The sequence below is a fragment of the Apiotrichum porosum genome (assembly GCF_003942205.1).
Source record: "Apiotrichum porosum strain DSM 27194 chromosome Unknown scaffold_4, whole genome shotgun sequence".
In the NCBI taxonomy this organism is placed as follows: domain Eukaryota; kingdom Fungi; phylum Basidiomycota; class Tremellomycetes; order Trichosporonales; family Trichosporonaceae; genus Apiotrichum; species Apiotrichum porosum.
In genome coordinates this window covers 463,661-489,971 of record NW_021167111.1, presented here as the reverse complement: position 1 = coordinate 489,971, position 26,311 = coordinate 463,661, and the positions used below count along the sequence as shown (strand labels likewise).

Sequence of the window (26,311 nt, the reverse complement as noted above, 5' to 3'; positions counted from 1 at the left end):
GCAGATTCTTCAACTCGGCTACTTAGGTGGTGCCCTCCGGAGCGCGACTGACGTGGGTCTTGATCTTGGGGCTGTTTTGTCAGTTGCATGCGGGTACTGTACAACTCACTTGCACCCAGGCACAACACTGGAGAGAATACTGCGGACTTCGCGCTCTGCCCTATCCTTCCAGACACTGGCGCCCGAAGGGCGGCTCATGAACCCGCCGACGCTGATGTCGTACTCTGCGTCGCCGACCTTGCCAAAGGCCAGGAGGCCGCTCAGGCCCTCTGTGCAAGTCAGCGACGTGTCGTATCACTTCCCCGTCGTCACAGTGCACTTACCGTCCAGGATGGTAGAGTTTTCAAGACGGTCGCAGATTTCCTTGAGGTCATCGGAACCGACATAGTTGGGGAAGGTAATTTCGGCGCGCTGCGGGGTCAGAGACATGCCTTGGTTGAGTTCCAAGCACTTACCACCAGAAGAGGACCCTTGTCGCCGGAAGAGAAGCCTGATACCATTAGCTTGGTGCCATAACTGCTTTTTGAGTGACTCACCGGTGTCACCAGCACCCTCACGAGAAGGGACCTGAGGACCCATTGAGCCAGGAGGAGGCATGAACGAGGGGAAACCGCCTCCGCCCATACCACCCATACCGCCCATGCCCATTCCCATGTTACCCATCCCCATACCACCCATGCCACTTCCGCCCATGCCACCTCCGCCCATCATTGACAGCCACGGGTTGAGCGCTGCGGAAGAGAGCATGTTGCCCACCTGGTGCGCAAAGAGAGGGAACCAGGATCCCATCCCGCCCATGCCACCCATCCCAAAGCCACCCATCATGCTCATCATGGCCATCTGCATGGCGGCCATCTGCATCATGAGCGGGTTGGCCCAGGGGTTGGACAGCATCATCATCGTCATCATGTTCTGGGAGGGCATGAGCGCCATGCTTCCCATACCGGGAAAGCCCATCATGGCGTTCTGGGGAAAGCCAGGCATCTGCATCATGCCCATGTGGCCCATAGCCTGCCCTGGAGAAGGGAGGCCCATACCGATGGGTACCACTGCGCCGTTGTTGGCGTTCTTGCCAAAGTCGAACATGTTGTGCAGGTTTGGAGGGGAGTCTAGAGGAAGGGGTGGAAAGATGGTGAGTTGTCCAGGAGGGTCAGCAGGACCCCGCTTTTAAGTCTGGTGGAACCATCAGGCCTGCCTTGAGGATACTGTCGCGCACCACTCACTTTTGGCGCGGCGTGCGCGTGTGCTTCTGCCTGGCGCCATCAGTGCTTCGCTTCGGTGATGCGATCAGCCGAGCTGGTCTATGAGTGTGCGCGCATGTTCCAGGTGTCCATCAGTGGCGGATAATAGCCATTCCTACGCAGTACGCAAGAGGTGGAGTTCCGTAGAAGCGTGCATGACGGACAAATTTGCAACCCTGGGCAGACAATTTTCGTGAGTATTTTCTGTGATTTTTGTGATTTTCATGCTTCGGCTCTGATACCACTCCATTTGTTACCAGGGACGGCTTAATCTCATAAAAACAGTCAGGACCCAGCCGGTGAATCACCCTCTGATACTATTCACAACAGCCTGCTGATTGGGCCATGAATGCCTTCTTTTGGACACGGTACAACCATTCAACTGACTTTCTTCGTACCCATAGTCCTCGAAATTGCTGGGAAAACATGGTTCTGGTGGTAAGTTTTAAATAAGCTCTTCCTCCGACGTTTCGATAAAGCCTGCCGACAACATGGACCGTTATTACCAGTCAAGACTTTGCATATAATTTTTTCTTAATTTTCTCCCTCAAGGTTCTTCTCTTTCCGCCACAATTCCCCCCGCTCAAGGGCTCAGAATGTACAGGCCACCGTTGTTATAAGCCACCGTGTGTCTGCTCGTCAATACACACGTCCATAAGATGTAAGCGAAAGACTCACGCAAAGGGAATCATTACAGCCAACATCCTGGTGAGCTTGGGCTTGGTCTTGGCCTTCCAAGACTCAAAGTCCTTACCCTTGGCAGCCGTACAGTAAATGTCGAGGACGGACTTGCCTTCGAACTCCCTGCTGTTGTGGGCCACGGCAAGAACATGTTCTGCAAAGTGTCAGGCACGCCAGGAGAGGGAAGCTGAACACCACTCACCACTCTTGAGGGCAGGCTTAACCTTCTTGACAATGGCGGCCATTTGATCCTCGGTGAGCTTCTTCTGGAATGAGATGCGAGGGCCCTATATGTAGATCGTTAGCAGAGGCTCGGAAGCGGTTGGAGACTCACCCAAGTGTCGTGTCCGCCCTGGTGATAGGCAGCAATCCTCTGGTCTTCGGGGAGGCTCTCGATGGTGGGCATAGCCACGGGGAAGGGAACGGGGATCTGCATGAACATGGGCTGCTGGGGAGGAGGAGGAGGCATGCCCATTCCTCCCATGAGGCCAGCCATTGCGCCGAGTCCACCAGGCATACCTCCCGGCATTCCATCAGGCATCCCAGGCATCCCAGGCATTCCACCGGGCATGCCACCATTCATGCCAGGCATACCACCTCCCATTCCCGGCATACCACCACCCATCCCGGGCATCCCCAGCATACCTCCAGGCATACCAGGGCCACCCATACCACCGAGCCCCGCCATCGGACCTCCGCCTCCCATCATATGGTCAGGAGGACCGCCAGGAGCACCGCCAAACCCGCCCGGCATCCCACCACCAAACGGAGAGCCCATGGGAGGCCCCCCACCACCACCGAAGGGCGAGGCAATCCCAGGCATCCCACCAGGCGGGCCACCACCCCCAAAGGAGGGAGCACCACCGAACGGAGACATTCCAGGAGGCCCACCACCCATGCCGCCGAAGGGAGACCCACCCATCGCACCGAACGGAGGCCCGCCCATGCCACCTCCGCCACCACCACCGTCGAAGGGCGAGGGCATCTCCATGGGGGACATGCCGCCGCCACCACCACCGAAGGGCGACATGCCAAGGGGACCGCCGAACGGCGACATACCAGGCATGCCGCCCATGGCCGGATGGCCCTGGAACGGCATACCGCCGCCGGGCGGGCCGGGAAGGTCATCGTCATCATCATCATCGCGCGAGGCAGCACCGTCGCGCTCCCAGGGCCATCCCTCACGAGGGGGAACCAAAGGACCACGCTTGCCGTCCGCCGACCCATAGATATCCTCTGCGGCGAGCTTGCTGTAGTCGTACTCCATTGTGTTTGAGTTTTAAGATGAGATTGGTGGTGAGAGAATAGTTTCGTGTGAAGGTAGAAAACAGCTGGAAGACGCCGCTGGGGTGGCCAGCTTTTATGCTATTGGAGTCACTTCACAAACCCATCATGCTCACTGATGGAGTGGTGCTACGGACGGCCTTTGATGGGGTAGTGGGAGTGATGTCAAGCAGCATCAGGGGTCCATCATGCGGCCCAAAAACAGTGAGTGCCATATGACGTCGCAGGGGCGAAGAGAGATAGAACTCACTGTCCGTCCGTCGTGTCTGCATTCCCCTAGAGTGCATAGGAAGTGCTTTGAGCGACACAGCTTGATGCACAACGGGAATGGCGCTGGCCATCACGGAGGATATGTGCCTGGCGGACTTGCACTGTGGCGGTGCCTAAACCACTTCACTTCTCCATCGCCAGCGACCACAGGAGCTTCTTCCCAAGCTCTTGGGAGCCAAAAAAGGATGATCCTACTAACTGTAGGTGTTGTATTGGAGCCAGAGTGGATTGAACACCCGACCTAGCGATGTCTTCCTCGAAAGGAAGCCTGATGACCGAACTTCAGTCGCTCGCTCTCCCAGCTGAGCTATGTCTCCGATACTGTTTACTCTTCCTGTTCTCTGAGTAACAACTGTTGTCTCTGTCAAGTCTAGAGGAAATGCGAGGAAACAGAGAAGCATGCTGCGTCCACTGTCACTGGATCACTGGTCGCCCAGACCAATGACCGCTCAGAACGACGACAGGGACAAAAGTGTGGCACGGAAGACGGTTCGATTCTTTGCATTTCCGGCAGGTCATAAACGACCACGATGCTATGCTATGCTACTGGATTCTCCTTGAACGCACTTTCAAACGATTCAATGCTGCTCGCTGTAGACTTCGATCACGGGGCTGGACGTTGGTCAGTAGAGACCATGTATATGGAGAACTCACTCGTCGCGGCGAGAGCGCAGGATCTGCATGAGCTCCCTGTGCGCCGTCTTCTTCCAGAAGGCCACTTGAGAGCTGTCAATTACAGGAGCGGCAAGGAAAAGACGGGACTGTTGAGGCGCGACAGAGCCCATGATGGCGATAATCTCGAGGTTGTCTGTGCAAGGTCAGGTCAGGTCAGGTCCGTATTGAACAGGTGGCCTCGGTGCCCCAGGTGCCACTTACGAGTGATAGTGCGGCTGCGCCTGATCTCGTCGCCAATGGCCAGCATATCCTCGTGGGTGAGAGAACCGTTGAAAGTGAGTTTAATTCCCTTACTGTCAGCAATGACATCATGCTCCAACAGTACTCACAACAAAGTAGCGGCCCTTGTAGCGGCCATCCTTGAGAAGATCCGTGAAACCCATTTCAGGCAGCGGCCTAGGTTCCTCGGTGTTACGCTCAACGCGCGGCCGCGAAGAACGCTCGCGGCCGCTGTAGGTCTGGTTGAAGTGGCGACAATCGTCGGTGGGGTCAGACTGGCGCCGTGAGGGACAATACGTCCTGGACCTTGTGGGCCGGCTGCTACGACCCTGCTCTTCCCCCATTTCGTCCTCGCTGTCCTCTTCGTCGGAGGAAGGTTCGTCATAGTGCCCTGCAGAGCTGTATGCACGGCGGCGCCTCCCAAAACTGCCCGGTTCTTCGTAGCGACCATAGTCGTTGAAGTTGGGGGCAGACGGGTACGGTGCCGACTGGGGCGGATAGTGCCCTCCTGCACCGGCGTAGCAGTAAAAGCCGGTCGGGGGCGGCGGGTGACCAAATCCACTGGGGTGCTGATAACCAAATGGACCGCTGTCGCGAGTGACCGTCACCTGGCAGTCTGAGCCAACCATGAAAGACATTCCCGGGGGAAAGGTCGTGCCAGAATGTCCTCCATGGGGGCGGAGGTAGTACGTGTAGGGCATGCTGGCCGCTGCCTGGCAAGGAATTACCATGTACGGCACCCACGACGTATTCACCTCGGCTCGGAAACCAGACATGGAAGCGAAGAAGTTTGCCACATCCTGCATGGCGGCGGCGTTGGAGGGGAAGGAAAGCGCATAGTGGTCTATAACGGGAGAGGGCTGCACCTGGTACGTGGGGGTAGTAGCGTATGCGGGGTGGTGGTATACTTGAGATGGAGCGGCGTACTGAGCGGGAGGGGCCGGGTGCACGGGGGTCATCATGGGGTGGAAACCGTGCATCATAGGACTGCCCATAGGGGTCGTGTACGAAGGCAACACGGTCCTCTGACTGGGGTAGGTGTATGCGGACCGGGATATTGAGGGGGTATACGAGGAGGCAGCTGAATAGAAGAACGATTCACCACCAAACGAACTTCCAGCGACGGAAGGTGCAGGGCCCGGTGGGCGGTGCTCCCGTCTACTCTTGAAGCGGCTGAAGAAACCCATGTTGGGAAGAATGTGTTGTCGTGATGGGGACAGGACAGGTGCAGGCAGATTTGAGCGTGTTATTACCCACATCACCTGCTGTCACATCCTCGTCACCCGGACGCAGCAGCGGGGTGTTTAGATCGAGATACCTTCGAGTGCCCATCAGTGGCAAAACACAGTCATGCCCCGTCAACTAACGAAACTCGGAACACACCCCCGATGCGCGACCAACCCGGATGCATTAATGAACAGACAGCTATGGAAGAGTTCAGAGGACAGTGGTACACCTGGGTGTGGGCCGTCGCTGCCTGCCAGCACCTCAGTCGTGCATGCGAGGCGGGAGACCCAAAACGTGTCTAATATCCCGGTCCATCATCCAGTTCCACCTCATGTTGGTGTGGATGACCACCACATCCCCTTTACCGCGCTCACCATGCATGAGGCTAATAACGCAGCGCTGGCCTTACATACGTTAGCGTAACGGGCCCAGTCCACCAGAATACACAGCACTAACAATTGTGAAAGACCAAACATCGCCACAGCTGGCGGTCGTATGGGATCCACGCGTCCTTGCGGTCAACGGCAAACGGGCACTGGTAGCAGTATCGCTGGACAGTCAGAGATGCCCAATGTGGATGGGGTAGTATTACACTTACATACAGGAACTTGTCCTTGGCATCCTCAGCATCCGAGTCGAACTCCGGGTCGTTGAACTGCGGATTGGCCTCGTACTCTGTGGCGGCCGAGGAACAGGACGAGTACAGCGAACTGCCGAGAGACGTTGCCGGCGAGCCATCATCCACAGTCTGATACCTGACAGTAGGAGAGTCCAGAGTGTGGCCAGACTCCTCTCTCCCTGACCGTGGGTAGGAACGGCCGCTGTGACTAGCCCGCCTGCCAGCCCGCATTCGTGAGTGTGTACTTGGTTGTGCGGAATGAGGTGATGGACAAAGTTGAAGCAAAGCGTCCGCTACTGCAAATACTTTACACGGCCCCCAGTCCATCAGTGCATCACCGCGCTGCTTCAGTTTTAGCCTTCTCAGATCTCAGATCCCATCAGGAAGCATGTTTTGTTCTGAGTCAACACCTTTTGTTTCAGCCAAGGAGTTTTGGAGCATTTTCAACGGATTTTCATCTGCCGTGTCCACCGCTGCAGAACCACACCATGCCCAACCCGACGATTATCTTATTCCTACCCATATCTGATGTATACATACCTTGCCGCTGTATGGCTGTGCTCACTGCGCACCGTACTGTACTGGTGTCGAGCTCCCTTCCACGTAGCTCGTGAGGCTTCACTGGCGGTGCAACGGAGTCCGTGCGGCGAAGTTGTCTGCAACCATGTCTGTGCACAGTGCTACATGTTGTGGCGGCCAAGGAATTGTCTTCACATACCAATACACATCAGTTCACGTGTACGTACCATCCTACATCTCTATCAGCTACAGCACACTGCCGTCGTGCTCTCCACACTTCTCCCTGCTACACACACACTCTCTCTCCGTCTCCCTATTTCACCCCCTGCTCTGCCCGCCGCCATCGTTCGGCACGCTCCACACAGAGCATCCTCACCCCACTGTGGTTGGGTATATCAGTACAGTCCACGCCAGCTCATTCAGTGACGTACCGCTCACGACGGCGCGCCGATGAACACGGCAAAGCGCGCCCGCTTTTGTTCAACGTTGTCCAAAGTCGGCTGGCCGTAGGAGTCCAACAACTCCGTCAGGGTCGGGGCTACAGTGAGCGAGGGGTCAAGTGCAATAAGATACGTACCGGTGCAAGTGCGCAGCGCGTGAACGTCCCTCGGGAAGGCTGGTGGCGGGGGGAGGAGCTCGGGCAGCGGCGGCTCGGGAACTTCGGCGCCCTGGTGCGGAATGGGCTCGAGGGGTGGTGCGACCGGGAGGCCGACAAGAGTGTGGTGGGATTCGACGGCGCGCAAGTTTTGGAGGCGCGCGAGCTGCCAGGCGTCACTGCCCCGTCAGGCGTCAGGCGTCAGGCAGTGAAGGAGGACATGCTGAGACGGGCGCGAAATGACTCACCGGACGACAATGAGCAGTTGAGTCTTACGAGACTCGTGCAGGAGCCTGGCGAAGCGGACGTCCTGGGCGTTGGAGTAGATGGTAAACCACAGGGGCTGGCGCGGGGCCGGCGCTGCCAGAGACGGGTTGGCGGCGAGGTGTTCGAGGGCAGCGACCACTCTGGCGCGTGTCAGCGCGAGATTGAGGGCGCGCGTGCGCATAGTTGATCGATAACACAACACTTACTGGCGCTGCGACTCTGCGGGCGCCATGGGAGTGACAAGTGTTGATGTTGATGTTGTTTGAGGTTGAGGTTGTGGTTGTGGAATGCGGGATTTGGGTGACCACAAGTGGACGTAAGTACAGTACGTACGTACTTCGGTTTCCAATTGCGGCGAAATAGTACTGGGTGTATGTGGTGGTGGTGGTGGTGGTGGTATGGCTGCAACGAGACAACAACACAGTAGTGAATGCACCACCACAGCCGGCAGTACACAGCACTTACGCATAGATCTAGTGATAAACTGACAGAGAAGGATGGAATTACGAGGAAACCACCGTTTAGAAGGCCCGACGCAAGTCGGTGCCCGTGCGCGGTAGCGGCGGTGGGGTATGGTGGTGGCCAGCGGGGTGCGGACCGCGAGCAGCAAATACAGGCCATGGACGGGCTTGTGCACGTGTGTGCGTTGTTTCACACTTGGATCACCCAGGTTGATTATAATGCATTGTAAATGGCAACACTGCACACGGACTCCTAGGCCAGCTAGAGACCGGTGATGTCGGAGACCTAAGGGAACGGCTTGTGCGCACCCCCCTCCTCGGACTGGCGGGAAGGGGGTGTTCCTCCCTGCTGGTCACCGGGGTCGTTCCGGTGTGTCCAGAGAGTGGGTTTTGATGGTGCCCGGGACATGTATGCCCAGTGGCCAGTGATCCAGTGACGCTGACAGAGTGGTGGTGGTTTGAACAGGTGGGGCCTAGTCATAGGACATGGAGGGGCTGAGCATGTCAGCATCGTGAGCATGGTAGCGGACCCGCCCCAATACGCACCGGCAGTGACAGTGTCGGGAGAGGACAGTCTTGATCTCGGCCTCGACGTCTTGCTCCAGAAAGTCAAACGTCGCAATCGAGAAGCGGCTCGTGTACCGTCCCTCTTGGGTACGCAGGCAGAACTTGTCTGCGGGAGAGGGTGGTTAGTTTAGCGTTTTTGTGCCCCAAGGACGCAGACTCACTGTGCAGTGCACTTGTCAAGCACTGAAAGACGGCATCGTGCGCGGCACTGAGGACATCATGGGCGACCTCTGAACCCAGGTGGAAGATGGTGACGATTGCCATTGTCTGTATCGTCAGCGGCGGCCAGTCGCCACGACGTACAAAGCAGAGGCGGGGAGTGGGTGGATGAGGATGTTGCAAGGTCTTGTCGATGCTGCTCTCTTTAATCTGCTTCCAGCCTGCTTCCAAAGGAGGCAGAGCGCAAAGCTGTCATGCACACTCGGACTGGAGCGAGGCAAGACGACAGAGTGCACACCGAGTGAGTGGGCGAGGTGAGTGAGTGAGTGAGGTGAGTGAGGTGAATGTGCCTCTCCACACGCCCCCACACACGCCACTGTACACAGGCGGGCACACACGCACACATCCCCCCCCCCCCCCCCCAGCCCCACAGGGGTATACATCACACACCACTTTTCCCAAGCATACGCGCCGGGACATTGCGGGCTATTGACGGGCCGCATGCATATGTCTGTGCTGCTGGGCTGCTGGTTTGGCAGTGAAGCACGGGTGATGTCTGCACACCGCAACAGGAGTGTTCATGTTGTCTGATCCAGCTTGGAAACGAGAGGGAGGGGGGTTTGGACTCTGGGTCACACAAGGCTACGTGGCTTGCACTGCCGTCAGAACGTCAGAACATGACTGGCACATCAGTGTGCCCAGTAGACGCCGTGCACGGTTCATTTGTCGCCAACCCCCCCCGTGCCCGTGTCCAGGTGGCGGTATGCATCACTGGCAGCCATGGGAAAAGCCTTGTGTACCACCCATGCACCTCGCATACCTCGCACCTCATACACGCAGATGTCTGGCTCTGGCGCTCTGGACTCGGTGCTAGCTGATCGCTGAACACGACGTGCAGCCCGCAGAAAAGTATGCGGAGTGGGGCAGGCGGTTTGTGCTTCGGTGTGGCGGAAAGTGGCTACAGTGGCGTGCACACTCTATCTGTGGTTTGCAGATCCAGCCCTACATCACTTATCTGCGCGTGGCGCATACCCAAAGCGAATCTGCCAGAGAACTGTGCATGTGTCTTTGCTGTCGCAAGTCCAAGAACACCAGCAATTGCTGCCCAAAACACCTATACCCTCACGTTGCAGACTGGTCAGAATCACAGTCCACGTCGCTGACTGCCGTCCGCGTTGGTGCGTTCCCCGCCCGCCTACGACGCAACGCTGTGACTCTTGCACCCGTCAGTCATTGCACACGCTCTTGTCCCCCACCAACTCACTCAGTCCTGAAAGCGTCCTCGAGAATCTCCACGATCTGAAAGTCCCGTGCGTGGTCGTACTCCTTGGTGAACACGAGACAGCGGACCAAGTGCTCCGTCCCGAATTCCCAGCGAAGGTAGTAGTTGGCTGTAGCGGAGGGAGGTATGGTGTCAGCTGTGCGCGCTCGGCTCCGCGAGTGTGAGGTGGCGTGTGTAGTGGCGTGAGTGAGAGGTCAACGGGGGTACAGTACGTTGGAACACCACGCAAGCGTCACGCACGCACGCACACGCACACGCGCACACACTCACCTGGGCCACAGGCGGAGTCGAGGAGTGCCTTGAGGTCGACGTGGACTGGGCGGATCGAGTGTGCGCGTAGGCGTTCAGTGAACTGGTACACGGTCGAAAGGAGGGGACCCGGCTGGAGCTGGCCGTCAGCGCCACACGCATGTGCAGGTGCCCCACGGATGAGACGTGTCCGCTCGACATGGCCGTGCCCAGGTGGTGCGAGGGTGAACAACGACTGCCTCGTCGGGGTGGTTGGTATCGTCTAGGACGGCGCAGAAGAAGTCGGAAGAGGGCATCAGTGACCAGTGAGGTAACAGTCTCCCACTCCATGTCGTCCAACGGTCAACGTGGAGTCGGGTTACTGATGGCGAGCACCATCCTCGCACAGCACGAGACCACATCGCCAAACGGACAGACAGGATGCAGTGAGGAACGTCGTGATTTCATTAAGGCGATTCACACATGTATGATACACTACAGCTACATACAGAAGCAACGTGAACTGTTCTGTGTCGTGGTCGTGGTCGTGGTCGTGATCGTGGTCGTGGCTTGAGAGGCACCTTGCACTTTGGGGCACCACCCCGTGTACCCTCATGACACTCCTACAGCGAGACAATCTCCACACCAGTGCTGGCAGGTTAGCGGTCTCAAAAGAGCAGAAACCTACCCGTCAAAGTCCGGGATGAGGCCGTGCAGGATATCCCACACCTCGTCCTCGATGCCGCCGAGCCACACGCGGTTGACGAGGAGGTGGAAGGCCATCTCGCCGTCCGTGTCCTGCACAGGCTCAAAGTCGTAGTCCTCCACTGGGGAAGTCAGCCAGGTTGCGTTGGCAAGGGGCAAGGGGCCTTGCACTTGCCGCGGCCCAACTCACCGCCCTTGTCGTCCAAGTAGTCCCCCACCTCCTCCATGACGCACGCCACGAGGTCAAAGCCAATAGGGTCGGGGAGGTAGAAGATGATGCGCTGGAAGCATGTGCGAGGAAGGAAAGGAAGGAAGCACGCTGGTCAGCCTTTCGAAACTGCCAATACCCCAGATGCACCACTTGTCAGACACGGAAGAACCGAGGTCCCCGACGCCACACTCACCGTGTCGATGTCGTCGTCGCACTGGTGCAGCGGGAGCCAGTATTCCTGGAACAATCGCGAGACGACGAGCATGGTCGTGTTGGTGGTGGTGGTGGCGGTGAGTCGAAGTAGTGGTGGGGGAGGGGAAAGAAGTTGAGAAGCACAACATTCACGGTGAGGGGGAAGAAGGGGAAGAAGGACGACAAGGGAAGAGAAGGAAGAGTGGGTTTGGTCGTGTGGCCACCACGCCGCAAGCTCCCTTCCCAACATATGTCAACACCGTCACCTTGTCACCTTGTCGTCCCCATCACTGGTCGACTCGATGCGCCATCGCGTGTATGGGAATGCAGGGTGCGGGGAGGGTGACAGAGTGATGGTTCCCTCGGTCTGCGCTTTTGCTTCCACCGCTTCAGTACATGCGTGCATGCCGCACCTCGTTGCTTTGCGCCGCGCACCTTGTGTTCATGTCTCGTGTCGTGTACCACGACCCTGCCGCTGTACTAGCCTCGACCGAGCCGCGACCGCGTGGTTGTCACTGTACTACTGGTGCACTGTTCGCTTCCGGTCGGCTCTTGGTCTCGTCCGCTACCTCTCCAATTCCTGTCCGCTCTACACGTCTCGACAACCCAACTCGGCGTGCGAGATCGCATGCGGAGTCCCAGCCCAGCTGGTGCTGAATGCGCCGTTGTTCCATCAGGCCCCTCGTCTCTGTGATGTGACGGCGGGCTAGCGTGAGCCATTGTCAGTGGACTTTGTCACAAGCCCCTCCTCAATTGCTCCCACAACGCCCTGCTCAACCCGTCTGTCTCTCTCTCTCACTAATATGCAGTTCCTGACATACGTCCTACTCTTACTGCTGCGACCTTATGGCCCACAGACGCTACTAACGGGGGGATGTGAAAACGACTAGACACCTTGCGAAACAAAGGGAATCTAGAGGCGGTCGACGTTGCCGAGGTCGGTGCAGGCCTCCTTGACACGGGCGACAAGGGTCTTCTCACCCTCGCGGACCCAGACACGGGGGTCGTAGTACTTCTTGTTGGGCTTGTCGGCGCCGTCGGGGTTGCCGACCTGGCTGAGGAGGTAGTCCTTCTTGTTGAGGACAAAGTCGCGGACACCCGAAAGGTAGGCCCACTGGGTGTCGGTGTCGACGTTCATCTTCACGACACCGTTGTTGACGGCGGTGGCAATCTCCTCCTTGGTCGAGCCGGAGCCGCCGTGGAAGACGAGGTAGCTGTTGCGTCAGTATAACTGAGGAGTGACCACAGAGGGCGACGGAGGGAAAAAAATGTGACACCAATATGACACCTCCTCGCCCACTACCCACGCCGCCCACCGCCCCTCAAAAGGAGGCAGCGGCGAGCAAATAGCGCCCACGCAGCCGTAGCTGGTGGCATTGAAGGGAAGGGCAAGCAAGTTCTAAATGTGGTGGGTGGTTGGTATACGCTGACCGGATCGCCTATCTTCCCATTGAAGGAGAAGGTGGCACTGTCTATTTGGGTAGCGGAGGGGGGAGGGGAGGGGGGAGGGGAGGGGGGAGGAAAGAGTAGGAATGCAAATACGCACATGGGCTTGGAGCCGGCGGCCTGCTTGAGCTGCTCGGCGGCGTAAGCCTGGTGCTTCTCGAGGAGCTCGGGCGAGAGCTTGACGTTTCCGGGCTTGTAGACACCGTGGACGTTGCCGAAGGCGGCGGCGATCGAGAAGTTGGGCGAGATGGGCTGGAGGGCCTTGTAGACGTCGTAAACGTCGTCGGGCTGGGTGTAGAGCGAGGCGTTGTCGACACCAGTGTTGTCGACACCGTCCTCCTCACCGCCGGTGATACCGATCTCCATCTCGAGCCACTCTGGGGAGAAATGACGTCAGCACAGGGTACCTCGTGTTTTCGGGAATAACAAGGCCGGAAGCACACTCACGGCCCATGGGAGCCATGCGCTTGAAGTACTTGACGCAGGTGGCAATGTTGTCCTCCTTGGACTCCTCCGAGAGGTCGAGCATGTGCGACGAGAAGAGGGGGACACCGTGCTCCTTGAAGTAGGCCTCGTCGGCGTCGAGCATGCCGTCGAACCAGGGGAGGAGCTTGTGGGCGCAGTGGTCGGTGTGGAGCACGACGGGGACACCGTAAGCGGGGGCGATGGCGCGGATGAAGTGAGCGGCGGCGATGGCACCGGCGATCGAGCCCTCCTGCTTGGCCGAGTTGGAGAGGCCCTTGCCACCGAAGAAGTGGGCGCCACCCTGCGAGACCTGGAGGATGATGGGCGACTTGTTGTCGCGGGCGGCCTCGAGAACGGCGTTGACAACCGACGACGAGGTAACGTTCTGGGGGCGCTGTTAGAACAGGTGTGCGATAGGGGCTGCCCAGCGGCGGCTGCAACACTCACAATGGCCTATCGGACGAAACGAGATAACGCGTCAGTTTATGGCTCTCATATCACGCTTGGTGGGAGGGCACAAGGCCTAGACGTACCGGGATGGCGTACTGTGACACGTCAGCATACAGTTCTGTACACACACACTGGAGGAGGCTGGACAGGGATATGGAGCGAGATCTTGGGGTGTATGTGTGTCGGGAAAAGACATTCACACACACACACCCAAATGACAAGCCTCCACAACCACTTTCCCATGCCTCACGACCAGAGCCATGCTCGGAAACTCACCTTGTTCTCCTTGGCGTGGTCGAAGAGCTAAAGGTCAGTACTTTTGTCTCGCTAGGAGAGACAAACCTTCTTGGTGTCGGGGCCCGAAAGGACACCGGCCTGTATGAGTTGTCAGTAAAGGCTTCCACGGCTAGAGGGAGAGAGGGAGAGCAGGTAGCAGCTCGGCTATCGGGAAAATGGGCGACGACGACGGCGGGACGGAGATGATGCTACTGTAGAATGGAGGGATGGGAGAAGGGGAGAGGGGAGTGACTTACGGGGACGACGGAGAGAGCACCAGCAGACATTGTGAGATGTGTGTTTTTGGTTTGGGATATGGAGGAAGAGAAGAGGGGTTGAAAGATGTGGGATACTTAAGAAGGAAAGCGCTGGGGCAGAGAGCGAGCGTCCTGTCCCCCCCCTGTTTCTCGCTGTGAGGCTTCCAACTGGCTGGCAGCGGTACACTCGTGACGTGCCTTCCCTGAGTGGACCCCATCTCCACGAGCTCTTCCCGCCGGCTTTGCTCTCACTGTACCCATTCTGGTTCGCTGCAGCCCGGCAGCCCAGGTGCGGGGTAATCGCATTTCACCGAATAGCGCCGAACCATCCACAGCCTGTGGCGCCCGTGTCACCGCCGGATCGTCCCGGCCCGCCATACTGCACACCATCGCCATTCAAGTCACCGGGCACAACGCGGTGGGCAGCGCCGAGAGGGAGACGAGGGAGAGAGAAACGTAAACATAGTGCGTGGGCAGGGGCACGCCAAGGGCACGCACGCCAGCCCTCGTCACTCTACGGTCGGTCGCCCGTCAACAGCGGGACCCCGTCCACATTAACCCCGTCAAGTCTACTGCCACCTCTCACCACGGGTAGACCCGGACTGTCAATGTGGCCAGTCCACCGGTCGTCTACGAGCAACAAGGACAAGCCATTTGGAACCTTGTATTGTTGCCTTGGGACGTGGGTATTCGTGCTTGTGGGCAAGGGTTCTTCTCAAGAGTTCTCCTCAAGACTTCTTCTCAGAACACACCATGGTGATCAGCAGACCATATTCCAAACACACACAGCACACAGCACACACCGCCACGGGTGCGAGGGGTGGTAAACGCATTGACACATGCCAACCCCGCACTGCTGTCAAGTGGAGCTCCGTCAACGGCACCCGGACCTTGCTGTGCCGGCTCTAACGGTCATGTTGCTGCACATTACCGGCCACTCCGGGCCGTCGCTGCCGGCCCACGGGTATGCGCGACGCGTCGAGACGAGGTCGGGGAAGTCGCGGGGGTTGTTGTCCTGGTTGATCCGTCCGTCCGCTGCAGTCTGGAAGCGGAGGGCCTAGGATATAGGATTCACAAGGGACGTCACTGTTAGGTTCTCATCGCAGGCTAGAAAGTGACCAGGAGCCAAGAGGATGGTGCCTCATGAATATCTGTTTATTCACGAATCGGGTGTGCGTCATCGTCCCACATTCTCAGTCGCTCAAGCAGACTACACACCGTTCTAGTGCAGGTGGCATGGTTCACACGTACAGCTGGGTTCAAGACAACAGACGGAGCGTACAATATGAGTCTGCGACGGGGATGGCGCCACGCTCGTCAGATCGCCCGCAACAGCACACTGTCGGCTAAAACAATCGGTTTTGATTATTGATAACCTTCCGATGTCCACCCAAATAACACGTCATGTGTCCTGCCGATCCACACCTCCACTCAATGAGTTCAATGACGTTCGTCCCCTTCAACGACGCATCATCGTGCTACTCAAACACAGTCAGGCAGCTCGCCAGGCTCAGCCAACATGGACCAGGTCACAATCCTTCCCTTCGTCGACTTCCAGGTGAGCTGGTGGCTTCCTGCAGAAGGTGGTGACAAGCTGACGTCCAGCATGACGCCCTCGCGGTGTTTGACGATGTCGAGCAAGGCATTGTCTTGAAGGAAGACGTCTGGGTCTCAGCTGTGAGTTAACTCTTCACCACATTGTGCTAACTCTCGCAGTACCACGTCGGACAGTCTTTAGTGAACGGCAAGATTGGCGTCTCGGTGCGCGAGGGCGGCGGTGTGGACATGACATCGAGGGAAGGCGTCGAGGTCGAGCGTGTATCCAAGGTGAGCTGCCATGTGTGTTGCAAACAGCTGACGTCTTGCAGACCAACTTCCTCGTCACTGTCCCCTCTCTTTCCATCTCCAATCTTCCCGTCCGTTTCCCGCGCCAGGTGGTCAACCTGCCGTACACCAAGGCGACCAATGTTTCGGTAAGCTGAGATTCGTCGCGTGGGACATCAGCTCACTCCACACAGCCCGAACTCCATGTCAACAGCATCGACTATTCTGACAAGTCAGGGCAGCTTGTCGTTGGCGGAACAGACGGGTACGCAGTTGTCGTGTCTCCAACAGATCCCAAGGCCCTGGTCGAGCTCAAGGGGCACGTCGGCGACGTTCTCCATGTGGAGTGGTTCCCCAGCGGCGAGGTGGGTCGTCGGGTCGATAAAGTCTAACCCACCAGGTCGTCCTTACTGCATCGTCTGACCTGTCTGTGCGCATCTTTTCCTCGCAGACGGGCATCAACCCACGTACGCTTCGCGGCCACACACGCGCCATCACCGCCACGCACATTGTCGGTGTGGGCCGCCAGGTGCTCTCGGCAAGCAAGGACGGCACCGTGCGCCTCTGGGACGTTGGCAAGGGCGAAGAGGTCAAGCAGTGGAATGTGTACCCCGGCAAGTTCATTGACGCCATGGTCGTCGTCGAAGACGCGCGTGGTCTCCGCGCCCTCGGCGTGGACAGCGAGGACGAGCACGTCATCCTGGCTGCCACGCCCGACGGAACCGTGTCGGCGTTTGCGTTGTCGTCCGACTCGGGCTCCCCGGCACTGTTCACCTCGCGTGCGCTCGTCGACTCGAGGCTCGAATGCATCGCCTACTCGCCCGCCACGGGCCTGATCGCCACGGGCCACACGAACGGCACCATCGTGGTCCGCAACATGGACACTCTCCTCGCGGCGCCCGGCGCCATCGAGGACGTCCCTCCACTTATCGTTCGGCGTAATGTGGGGCCCGTATTCAGCCTTGTGTTTGTGGACCACGCGAGCGGCGACGACACCGACCTGCTCGTGGGCACCAGTGCGGGCCTCCCGTGCCGCCTGGGTCTCGCTGTTGACGGCGCCACCATTACGCCCACGGTCAAGGAGGAGTATGCGGGATGGGAGGCCGTCAGCGTCGAGACTTGGGCAGTTGCATCGGATGGTGTGTGGTGTGCTGGCGGAGAGGGAGGAGTCAGGAGGTATTAAAGTCTGTTGTATCATTTCCCGCATGCCATGTGTGCAGTCACAGCAAGACCTGTCTGCCACTCAGAGGGTCTGTATTTGGCTCCAGATTTGATTAAATTGTCCTCCCAGTTAAGAGGGTCATGTTTTCCAGCCTCGCCAAGGAGGGCTAGAGAAGCAGTTGTACTGCTGAGCTGTATACTGTAGTCAGCAGGGGTTCCCCAAGTGATACAATGTAGGCTGCATGCCTGCTGTGGGCGGTGGCAAACACGATCGTGTCCACTGCGCGGCGGATTAAGGCCTCCGGTGGAGGACCCGTGATTTCAATCTCGGATCCACTTCCCTTTCGTTTCCGACGCCAACTCGAAACGTCAACCATTCACTCTCTCCATAACCCCATGTCCGCCACCAACGAGCTCCCGCAGGCTGGGAGCGGCACCGCTGCGTTCAGCGCAGAGGCGTCGACGTCGTCGCCGGCATTCGAGCAGTGGCGCAAGTCCATGGCCCAGTTTACGGGCCTGGGCCTGTCCGACTCGGAGCAGGCGGAGCGCCAGCGCCGGTTAGAGCTGCAGACGCTCGAGAAGGACTGGGACAGGTGTGAGGGGTGGAAGAAGGAGCTCATGACGACTAGTGGGTATTTTCTGCCTCATACTTAACAGCTATCCGATGCCACAGGACGACAAGGTAGCTGACAAACGCCAGGCCCGATGATTGTCTTCCTCCTTAAACACCTCAAGATGGCCGGGTGCGAGTTCCCGTCCTCGGCCATGCAGTGTCACCCATGCGACCCCAGCCGCGCAGGAGGTTTCTCCCCCGCCCACGGTATCTTGTTGTGCCAGAACCGCGTGTCCAGCAAGAAGCACATGGAGGACACGCTCGCCCACGAGCTCATCCACGCCTACGACCACTGCAAGTTCAAGGTCGACTGGATGAACCTCCGCCACCACGCATGTACCGAGGTGAGTGCCAGATTCTGTTGCTGTGCACAACGCGTCTGCCCCTACTCTTTTGGATATTCCACACTCCCGCCGTCTATCCCTCTGGCCTCTGGCGGAGTAGCCCACAGCTGACACGGGCCCAGATCCGCGCCGCCAACCTGTCCGGCGACTGCCGCTGGTCCCGCGAGGTCCAGCGTGGCCACTACGCCTTTTCGAAGCAGCACCAGGCCTGCGTCAAGCGCCGCGCGGTCCTCTCCGTCAAGGACCACCCGAACTGCAAGTCGGTTGAGGACGCCGAGCGGGCCGTCAACGAGGTCTGGGACAGCTGCTTCAAGGACACCAGGCCGTTTGACGAGGTGAGTAAAGCTGGCAAGTGGGGCCGATCTCGCAGCTGACTCGTTATCAGATCTACTAGACTGCGTAGAGCGCCGTGTTTTACCACTCATGCCATATGTACTCCTAGCCATTGCCGTCGCCTGCGTGTCTTCTGGTTGTTGTGAGAGTGCCTGAGTGGATCGGTTTGCCATAGCCGCTAAGAAACGGCGTCATGTGGCGGACTGAGATTTCATGCTTACTGACCCAGGTATATGGTGGCCCTTTACACTCAGTAGCCAGTGGAGAGTACAGCCAGCGGCTAATGAAGAGCTCTGAGGAGATATTGCTTTGCCTGCCGCCACCACACGAAAGGGGACGGACGAACCGATGGTACCAGCCAGTAGGATGTCTCCAGTTGCCCTCCCAGCAGATATTCCAAGATTAGACCGGTGGACCTGATGTACGCAATACCTCTGTCTCTTTGCATGTCAGTCCTCAATGAACGTCCGTCTGCTTCCACTTGCCTCCTCAACGCCGTGGTGCAAGCTGCCACCGCCAGCAGACACCCCCTGCTCCAGCCACCCAGCTCCAACTTTCAAATAGCAATCAATCCGTTTACTTCCGCCGACGGAAACAATTAGTCTCAGGGCAAACCCGAACAACAACAAGAACGCGACTGCTTTGTGGATCCTTGTCAACCTTCCTAACCATAAACATCCCCCATAATCACCATGCCGGCCGTCAAGACGGCCACGGCGGGCGCTACAGCGGCCGCCTCGACAACCACCCGTTTGACACGTACACGACGAGCCGCCGCGACCGCGACCGCCGACGCCGACTCGCTCGCCAGCGACCTCGATCGTGTGCTCAAGGTGTCCCAGCCCGCACCCCAGCCCAAGGCACCCACGAGGCCGACCTCTGTCGCACCGACCAAACGCACCGTTTCAGCCTCCAAGGTCACCACCACAGCAGCTACCAAGACCGCCACTGCCAAACCCGCTCCTGCTCCGCGCGCTGCATCGACCACAGCGGCCCGAGCGGCGGCGACGAAGGCTGGAGCCAAGGTCGGGGCCGCCAGCGCCAGTGGATCCGCCGCCCTGGCACCTTCCTCGGCGCCGACTCGCACCCGCGTCAGGACGACAGCGGCGGCCACCACCGCAGCACCCACAGCGACGGGCACAAGGGCCAAGGCCAAGGCCACCAAGCCCACTGAGCGCGAGCCCCCAGCACCAGTTGAGGCCCAGCCCGAGCTGCCGTGGGTCAAGGCCGGCGCGATGAGTGCGCGCGAGCGCGCCCAGGCGGCCCAGCAGGCTAGCAACGAGGCGCTCCGCACGCTCATCGAGGCGCTGAAGGCTGGGTTCAAGTACTCGACGCCGCCTGCCAAGGCGGCGGCCGCGACCTCGGCTCCTGCCATCACACATAAACAGGTTGACGAGGCCCTGCGGCACGGTATGGCGGCGGTCAACGTCCTCCGCGAGCTCTATGGCGGCGTCAAGACCGGCCCGCAGCGCCTGGCCGTCGAGCGCGGTGCGTTCAACATTGTGTTCAAATGCGTGTGCATGGAAATGGTACGTCAGCTGGTAGGCGACTTTGGGCACTGAAAGCTGACTGGATCAGCACAAACAGGCCTTGTTGGCGCTTGGTGCTGCAAAGCCCCATGTTGTTGGGCTGTACAGCAATAACGGTATGGACCAGGCCCCTGCGCCGTCCACCGCGACTTCTGGCTCGGCAAAGCCCAAGACTCCACCCGTCGTGCGGCCCGAGTGGCGTGACCTCGCCATCTTCCCTCGCCCCACCGACGATGTGGACGAAGCCGTGCGGACCCTCGTGTGCAACTTCTCGTTGGCAACTTGGAGCTGTCTCCTGTCCCTCGAGGGTATGGACGCCGACACTGTCTCGAGCTTCCTCGCCATTCCTTCCACAACCCCCGATCCACTGAGCCCCTTTGTCCTCGCACCGTCCCTCCCAGCCACAGCTGTTGGCTCACTAGCTGTCATCCTCTACCGTCGTGCGTCGGCCATACCCAGCACCCCAGCCACGCGGCCTTGGCTGTTGTTGCGGGAGGTCACCGCTTTTGCGACTGCCATTGCCGCGTCGGAGCAGTCACCCACCAACGCGCCGTCCAAGGTCTGGTCGTCGGTCGGGCGTACCGTCCAGCTCGCCCTCGAGGCGCAGGCCGACGACGCTTGGCGAAAGGAGGTGGCCGCGTCCATCGAGCGCATGGTCGACATCATGGAACGACTCGTGGCGTCCCGTCAAGCCGACCGGTCGACCTGGTTTGGTGGCGTGTGGCCCAAGGTCGCCGACCTGTGGATCGGTATTGGTCGTAACGTGAGGTTACAGGTAGTGTTCGCTTAACTGACCTCCCCAGCTCAATGACTCGGCCATCATCGACAGTGCGCTGGCTGCCGCGACGGCTGCAGCGTCCATCTCCAGTGGAAGTGCTGTTTCTGCGCCAAGCTCGTCTGCTTCGAGCTCACCCGCCTCGACTGCTCCCTCCACCCCGGTCTCGGTCACCTCGGCGCGATCCCTTAGCCGTGCCGTCAAGACTGTCCGCAAGATTGACAATGCTGGTGCTGAGACTTTGCGCATCTGCGCGTCGCTGGCAAAGGCCCTCGTGGAGGCTGCGGCGTTGGCTAGTAAGCTGAAGCCCCTCTGGCGTTTAAGCTGACATCAGAACTCGACTCACCGCCTGCCGACACACTCCAGGCTGTTCTGGAAGGTATCGAGCTCGATAACCTCCTAGCAGCCCTGTGCAGCGTGGAGCCAAGTGACGAGTACGCAACTATTGCGGACGCATTGCGCGCTGTGGAACGTGTCCGTCGTGTTGTCGTCAAACTCATCGACCGCCCTGCCTTGTCACCTATTGCACGACAATGGCTCCTTGACCAGATCACATTCTTCGAGGGCCTCCTCGTTCAGAGTGACGACAAGGCACGTGGCCAGAACGTCGTGCGTGACTGCCTCCTTGGCGTCGTGGACTCGACCCAGAACCTCGCACGCGCCTGGGACCCGGCAGCAGACGAGCTGTTCGTCGTTTCTCTCCTCGACCGCGTCTACGCGCTCTGCGAGACTTGCTCGATGCATGCGGCTGCGGCCCGCCTGCAGTACTTGGCCTGCCTCACGCAGACGGACCAGATTGCGGCCATCCGTCTTCTCCGCATAAACGCCAAAGCGAGGGCGGCACCGCTGGCCCGTCGTGCGTGTACTTGGTCCGTGGCCATTCTCGACAGCTGCGGCGACGACCGCGAGGTCGCGGCTCAGACGCCGGCGTGGCGGTCCATCGAGAGCGCTCTGCAGAAGCGGTTTGACTTGCTGGGAATCTGTCTCCACGACAGTGACAAGAATGTGAGTATATGTCGCCTACGTCTGGCACTGACTCAACCAGGCTGCCCTCGTCGCCTACGCCCAGAGCTTGGCGTACATCGACATTGCCACAGTGCAGAAGATTGAGTCTGCCATTGCGTCGACCCCCGTGTGTGCGGTTTTTGCCAGTCTCGACGACTACAACGTCTCGCTCAAGCGCTGCACGGCGCTCCTCACCCAGGACGACCCTCTCGACACCGACTTTGCCGCTGTGCTCTTCGCCGAGCTCGCTTCCCGCAACCTGTCGACGGCGGTTCGTGGTGCCATTGCGGAACGTGTCATCGAGTCGCTCGAGCAGGCGCAGTTCCGCCCCCATGTCCAGACTACCATTGTCGCGCTCGTCGATGGGGCGCTTGCGCTCTATGACGCGGCGACTTATCCACTTCGTCGCATGCGGTAAGCTCTCGTATACTGTGGTAATGAGCTGACGTTCAGTGTGTGCGTGCGTTTGCTGTCCCTCATCGCAGCCAGCGGTGCCGTTCCAGAACGGTTCAACTCTGTCGGCAACGAAGTGGACTCGCTCGCTCAGAAGGGGTTCAACAAGGACGGCGAACTCGCATGCTTCAAAGCCGAGTATCACGCTTCCGCCCTCGTCCTCCGCGCCTTGAATGCGTATCACTCGGAAACCGAGCCGTCCACTGCTGTCGCTGATCTGGGCCACGCTGCTCTGCGCGCAATTTCCGCCACGGTGCTTCCTCCGGTGCGGACATCCCAGTTCCCCGCCGCCACTGGCAGGCGTACTGCCTCGCGTACCGTGTCGAGCAGCAGTGCGGCCGCTCGTACTACGTCTCGCTCGACCAAGACTGCCACGTCCGCTCCAGCAAGGACCCGCGTAACCAAGGCCACCGCTACCAAGACAGCAACAGCAGCTGCCAAGGGCAGTCCAGCCAAGTCGACCACTGCCGCGCAGCCTCCTCAAGCCCTGCGTACTGACAGTTTAGAACGTTTGAGCCAGCTCCTCAGTGAGTGTTATCGTGATTCATGTTGCTGACAGCTCTCATCCAGATGCCTTGTCTTCCCTGTTCGGTCTCCTCGGACATGTGCTCCCCAAACTCGAGACTCTGAAGGTGCTCCGCGCCTTGCAGCGCCACAACGATGGCACAGTCGATGGTGAGCTAGACCGCTCGCCGGTGAGCTGACATGCAGCGTTCATCTACACGTCTTCCCACTTGGCCACCGAGTACGGTCGCCTGGGCAAGTACTCTCGCGCCTCTGTGGTGTTCGCGCACGCGATCAAGCAGGCCAGCGACGAGAAGAGCCCCGCATCCATCGAGACTCGCGCCGACCTCCACCTCTCCTATGCACGCTTCCTCGCTGTCTCGGGCCACGTCGAGAATGCGTAAGTTGAGGTTTATCTGGCGTTAACTGACCGTTACAGTCGGGACGAGTACCTCGAGGCGGAGAATTTGGCGACCATGATTGCCGACCCGGTGCCGGCTGGATCGTACGCGGCGCGCTGGATCCAGCTGTGTGCTGTCAAGCAGCGTATTGCGCTCTCGCACTCGGCACTGGCGGCTATCCGATTGGCAGAAGTAAGTTGAACTCAAATGGGTCAAGCTGACATCCCCAGGGGGACGTAACAGCAGCTATCAACAGCCTTACTATTGCCTACCGACTCTGGTGCCGAGCGGCACACGGCATCTCACATATTGCTGCTGCCGCCCAGTCCGAACAGGTGCAGGAGGAGACGGAGGTCAAGGAGGCCGCCGCGCCAGCGGACCCCAAGGCCAAGAAGCCTCAAGCGTTCGCCCTCGAGGGCAAGCACCTCACGGGCTTGCAGTGGCATTACGCCGAGGCGCTTTTCGACTCTGCCATCGAGCTCGTCAACGCCACTGCCCAGCGCGGTTCCGTCAAGGAGAGCGAGTACTTTATCCGCATGGCGCGCGGGATGGTGCCCTCGATGCGTTCCTCGGCTCTCGACGCCAGGGTCGCCTCCCACTCTGCTGAACTGGAGACACGTCAGCTGCATTTCGAAAAGTCTGCAGAAGAGCTGGAGCGTGCTGCGGGCATTCTAACAGTGGTGAGTTGTTGTAGACTCTACACAGTACGTCAGCTGACATGGCAGACTGACGGGCCCGACGCGATCGAGATTCGGCGTATGCGCGGCGAGCTGTTTTCACGCCAACAAGAGGCACCCGAGGCCGACGAGCAGTTCATCTTGGCTGTTGAGAACATTGTCGGCCTTGACACCGAGTTTGTCACTGTCGAGGAACAGTCTCGCAAGGACAGTGTCGGCGCGGCGGCATCCTCCAGGGAGCCACTACTCCCCCATGTGCTCAGCCAGGTCCTGCGTCAACGTGCTTGGCTCCTCCACGAGGCTGGTATTGTTGACGAGTACGAGTCTATCCGTGAGCAGCTCGACCTCATCCCGGCCTCGGCCGGCACCAAGGCGCAGCAGCAGCTCCTCGAGGCCAGGGTGGCGATGCAAGACGCCTTTGGCAACTTCAAGACCGACCTGTTCATGAGCTCGTTGACCGAGTCGACCATTGCCATGACCATGGGCTCGCCCGACAAGCGCGCCAAGGAACGCCAGTCGACTCGCCACGGCGCACAGGTTCTGCTGGAGCGCGCGGCCCATGCGTTCCGCGACACCCTCGCCAACGTCGCTGCCACCGGCCGTGTCGAGGACGTCCGTCAGGCTTGTGTCTCGTTGGCGCTCCTCGGCGCATTCCAGACCTCGCTCGGGCAAGGCTCAGCTACCACCACCGCGTCGGCAGCGGGCATGCTTGCCTCTATCCCGTCTCTCACTCTCGAGAGGGAGCTCCTTCCGGCCATCGACAGCAAGTTCCCCAATGCCGAGGCGGACGACATGGACTGGCCATCTCTGGAACCCCAGACCTGGGAGAGCGACGACCCCATGCGGCCATACTGGGACAACATTCGTGCAAAGTACGCCACCAGCACGGTGCTCCATACCGAGCATGACCTCAGCGGCCTGCCTGCCAACTGGGCCGTGGTGAGCATTACCGTCACGGACGACCGCAACACGATGCTCGTATCGCGCCATCAGAACGGCCACGAGCCCATTGTCTTTTGCATCCCTCTCGACCGCCAAGGCCGACGCGAGGGCGAGGACGAGAGCGAGCTGTTTACGTTCGACGCGGGCATCACCGAGCTTGGCGAGATCATGGCGGCCAACGACGAGCAGATCAAGGGCATCAAGAACCTCAAGCACGAGGACCGTCCGGCATGGTGGGAGCACCGCAAGGGCTTGGACGCGCGTCTCGGCGAGCTCCTCGCGTCAATCGAGTTTTGCTGGCTGGGCGCGTTCAAGACCGTCCTCAACCCGCGCATGAAGATTGAGCCCAAGGCATTTGACGCGTTCCGCGACCGCCTGGACCGTATCTTCCAAGCCGCACTGTCCAGTGCTGGCTCGGAGATCCGCAAGGGTGCCCGCGTGCGCCTCAACGACGAGCTGCTCGCGTGCTTTGCCACGCTGTCGTCGCAGTGCAAGGACGAGGAAGTCGAGGACCTGGTCTACTTTGTGCTCGACCTGTACCAGTTCCACGGCATTGCCGTCGCGCTCGCCGAACTCGACTTTGACCAGATTGGCGTCGACGTCAAGAGCGCCATCATCGACCTCGAAATCGCCATGGGCATCACGCACCCGGTCGAGAGCGACGAGCACCTCCTTCTCGCGCTGGACAAGAACGTCCAGGGCATCCCATGGGAGTCCATCCCCAGCCTCCGCGGCAGGGCCGTCAGCCGTATCCCGTCCCTCCCGTTCGTCCTCGACCAGATCGCCCTCGGTCAGCACTGCGGCGTCGACTCGGCCCACCGCACGTTTGACCGTTCCAAGACGAGCTACTTCCTCAACCCAAGCGGCGACCTTGTCGGCACCCAGAAGCGTTTCGAGGAGCGGCTGACCGGACTCGAGAAGAAGGGATGGAAGGGCATTGTCGGCCGCGTCCCGAGCCAGGCCGAGATGGCCGACGCACTGCGCGAGTCCGAGTTTGTCATGTGAGTTGTGCAGGGCTGTCCAGCGAAAAGAGGTTCCCAACTGACATTCTCCTCTCAGCTACTACGGCCACGGCGGTGGTGAAGAGTACATTCGCGGGCTGGACGTGCGCGCGCTCCCGCGGTGCGCCGTCACGATGCTGTGGGGCTGCTCGTCGGGCCTGCTGCGCGACTATGGCGACCTCGACCGCACCGGCACGCCGTGGGACTATGTGCTTGCCGGATGCCCGTGTTTCGTCGGCAACCTCTGGGACGTGACGGACAAGGACATTGACCTGGTCACGGCGCTGGTGATGGATGACCTGGGCCTCGACGCCGAGCACGTCGACGGCCACGAGCGCACGGGCGTCTCGGTCGTGCAGGCCGTGAGCGCCGCCCGGCCAAAGGCAAAGCTCAAGTACCTCACGGGCGCGGCGCCGGTGGTGTATGGTGTGCCCGTGTATCCCGCCTAAACAT

The 26,311-nt window shown here is 59.6% G+C and overlaps 10 protein-coding genes and 1 non-coding gene across 11 annotated transcripts; 3 read left to right on the top strand and 8 right to left on the bottom strand.

Annotated features, from left to right (window-relative positions):
- Positions 1–22: 22 nt before the first annotated feature.
- On the bottom strand, positions 23–1,086 carry EHS24_006910 (uncharacterized protein; the record flags this gene model as incomplete). The annotated part of the gene is made up of 5 exons (XM_028622302.1): positions 23–71; positions 110–269; positions 324–411; positions 456–490; positions 537–1,086. 5 exons carry the CDS (start codon positions 1,084–1,086, stop codon positions 23–25), a joined length of 882 nt encoding a protein of 293 aa, XP_028477194.1.
- Positions 1,087–1,824: 738 nt separating this feature from the next.
- On the bottom strand, positions 1,825–3,189 carry EHS24_006909 (uncharacterized protein; the record flags this gene model as incomplete). The annotated part of the gene is made up of 4 exons (XM_028622301.1): positions 1,825–1,873; positions 1,920–2,076; positions 2,125–2,209; positions 2,257–3,189. The coding sequence occupies 4 exons, from the start codon at positions 3,187–3,189 to the stop codon at positions 1,825–1,827; spliced, it is 1,224 nt and encodes a 407-aa protein (XP_028477193.1).
- Positions 3,190–3,689: 500 nt separating this feature from the next.
- EHS24_006908 lies at positions 3,690–3,793 on the bottom strand. The gene has a single exon. It is a non-coding gene; the product is annotated as a tRNA-Phe (tRNA).
- A 261-nt stretch (positions 3,794–4,054) lies between these two features.
- On the bottom strand, positions 4,055–7,829 carry EHS24_006907 (uncharacterized protein; the record flags this gene model as incomplete). The annotated part of the gene is made up of 10 exons (XM_028622300.1): positions 4,055–4,088; positions 4,131–4,284; positions 4,353–4,440; positions 4,481–5,399; positions 6,080–6,147; positions 6,196–6,352; positions 7,174–7,273; positions 7,313–7,509; positions 7,579–7,737; positions 7,804–7,829. The coding sequence occupies 10 exons, from the start codon at positions 7,827–7,829 to the stop codon at positions 4,055–4,057; spliced, it is 1,902 nt and encodes a 633-aa protein (XP_028477192.1).
- A 702-nt stretch (positions 7,830–8,531) lies between these two features.
- EHS24_006906 (uncharacterized protein) lies at positions 8,532–8,889 on the bottom strand (the record flags this gene model as incomplete). Its single annotated transcript, XM_028622299.1, has 3 exons — positions 8,532–8,553; positions 8,605–8,731; positions 8,787–8,889. The coding sequence occupies 3 exons, from the start codon at positions 8,887–8,889 to the stop codon at positions 8,532–8,534; spliced, it is 252 nt and encodes an 83-aa protein (XP_028477191.1).
- A 1,090-nt stretch (positions 8,890–9,979) lies between these two features.
- Positions 9,980–10,516, bottom strand: EHS24_006905 (uncharacterized protein; the record flags this gene model as incomplete). Its single annotated transcript, XM_028622298.1, has 4 exons — positions 9,980–9,992; positions 10,049–10,175; positions 10,337–10,454; positions 10,493–10,516. 4 exons carry the CDS (start codon positions 10,514–10,516, stop codon positions 9,980–9,982), a joined length of 282 nt encoding a protein of 93 aa, XP_028477190.1.
- A 401-nt stretch (positions 10,517–10,917) lies between these two features.
- On the bottom strand, positions 10,918–11,475 carry EHS24_006904 (uncharacterized protein; the record flags this gene model as incomplete). The annotated part of the gene is made up of 4 exons (XM_028622297.1): positions 10,918–10,945; positions 10,983–11,121; positions 11,190–11,280; positions 11,404–11,475. 4 exons carry the CDS (start codon positions 11,473–11,475, stop codon positions 10,918–10,920), a joined length of 330 nt encoding a protein of 109 aa, XP_028477189.1.
- An 840-nt stretch (positions 11,476–12,315) lies between these two features.
- FBA1 (Fructose-bisphosphate aldolase 1) lies at positions 12,316–14,326 on the bottom strand (the record flags this gene model as incomplete). Its single annotated transcript, XM_028622296.1, has 8 exons — positions 12,316–12,616; positions 12,949–13,225; positions 13,296–13,698; positions 13,761–13,766; positions 13,847–13,858; positions 14,040–14,066; positions 14,106–14,138; positions 14,297–14,326. The coding sequence occupies 8 exons, from the start codon at positions 14,324–14,326 to the stop codon at positions 12,316–12,318; spliced, it is 1,089 nt and encodes a 362-aa protein (XP_028477188.1).
- A 1,489-nt stretch (positions 14,327–15,815) lies between these two features.
- Positions 15,816–17,303, top strand: EHS24_006902 (uncharacterized protein; the record flags this gene model as incomplete). The annotated part of the gene is made up of 6 exons (XM_028622295.1): positions 15,816–15,854; positions 15,902–15,973; positions 16,013–16,123; positions 16,165–16,269; positions 16,315–16,485; positions 16,521–17,303. The coding sequence occupies 6 exons, from the start codon at positions 15,816–15,818 to the stop codon at positions 17,301–17,303; spliced, it is 1,281 nt and encodes a 426-aa protein (XP_028477187.1).
- Positions 17,304–17,677: 374 nt separating this feature from the next.
- On the top strand, positions 17,678–18,632 carry ATP23 (Mitochondrial inner membrane protease atp23; the record flags this gene model as incomplete). Its single annotated transcript, XM_028622294.1, has 4 exons — positions 17,678–17,909; positions 17,982–18,238; positions 18,361–18,573; positions 18,624–18,632. The coding sequence occupies 4 exons, from the start codon at positions 17,678–17,680 to the stop codon at positions 18,630–18,632; spliced, it is 711 nt and encodes a 236-aa protein (XP_028477186.1).
- Positions 18,633–19,263: 631 nt separating this feature from the next.
- On the top strand, positions 19,264–26,307 carry EHS24_006900 (uncharacterized protein; the record flags this gene model as incomplete). The annotated part of the gene is made up of 12 exons (XM_028622293.1): positions 19,264–20,100; positions 20,150–20,863; positions 20,904–21,171; positions 21,210–21,880; positions 21,921–22,294; positions 22,334–22,860; positions 22,904–23,028; positions 23,080–23,237; positions 23,277–23,430; positions 23,469–23,918; positions 23,964–25,858; positions 25,917–26,307. 12 exons carry the CDS (start codon positions 19,264–19,266, stop codon positions 26,305–26,307), a joined length of 6,564 nt encoding a protein of 2,187 aa, XP_028477185.1.
- Between the last annotated feature and the right edge of the window lie 4 nt (positions 26,308–26,311).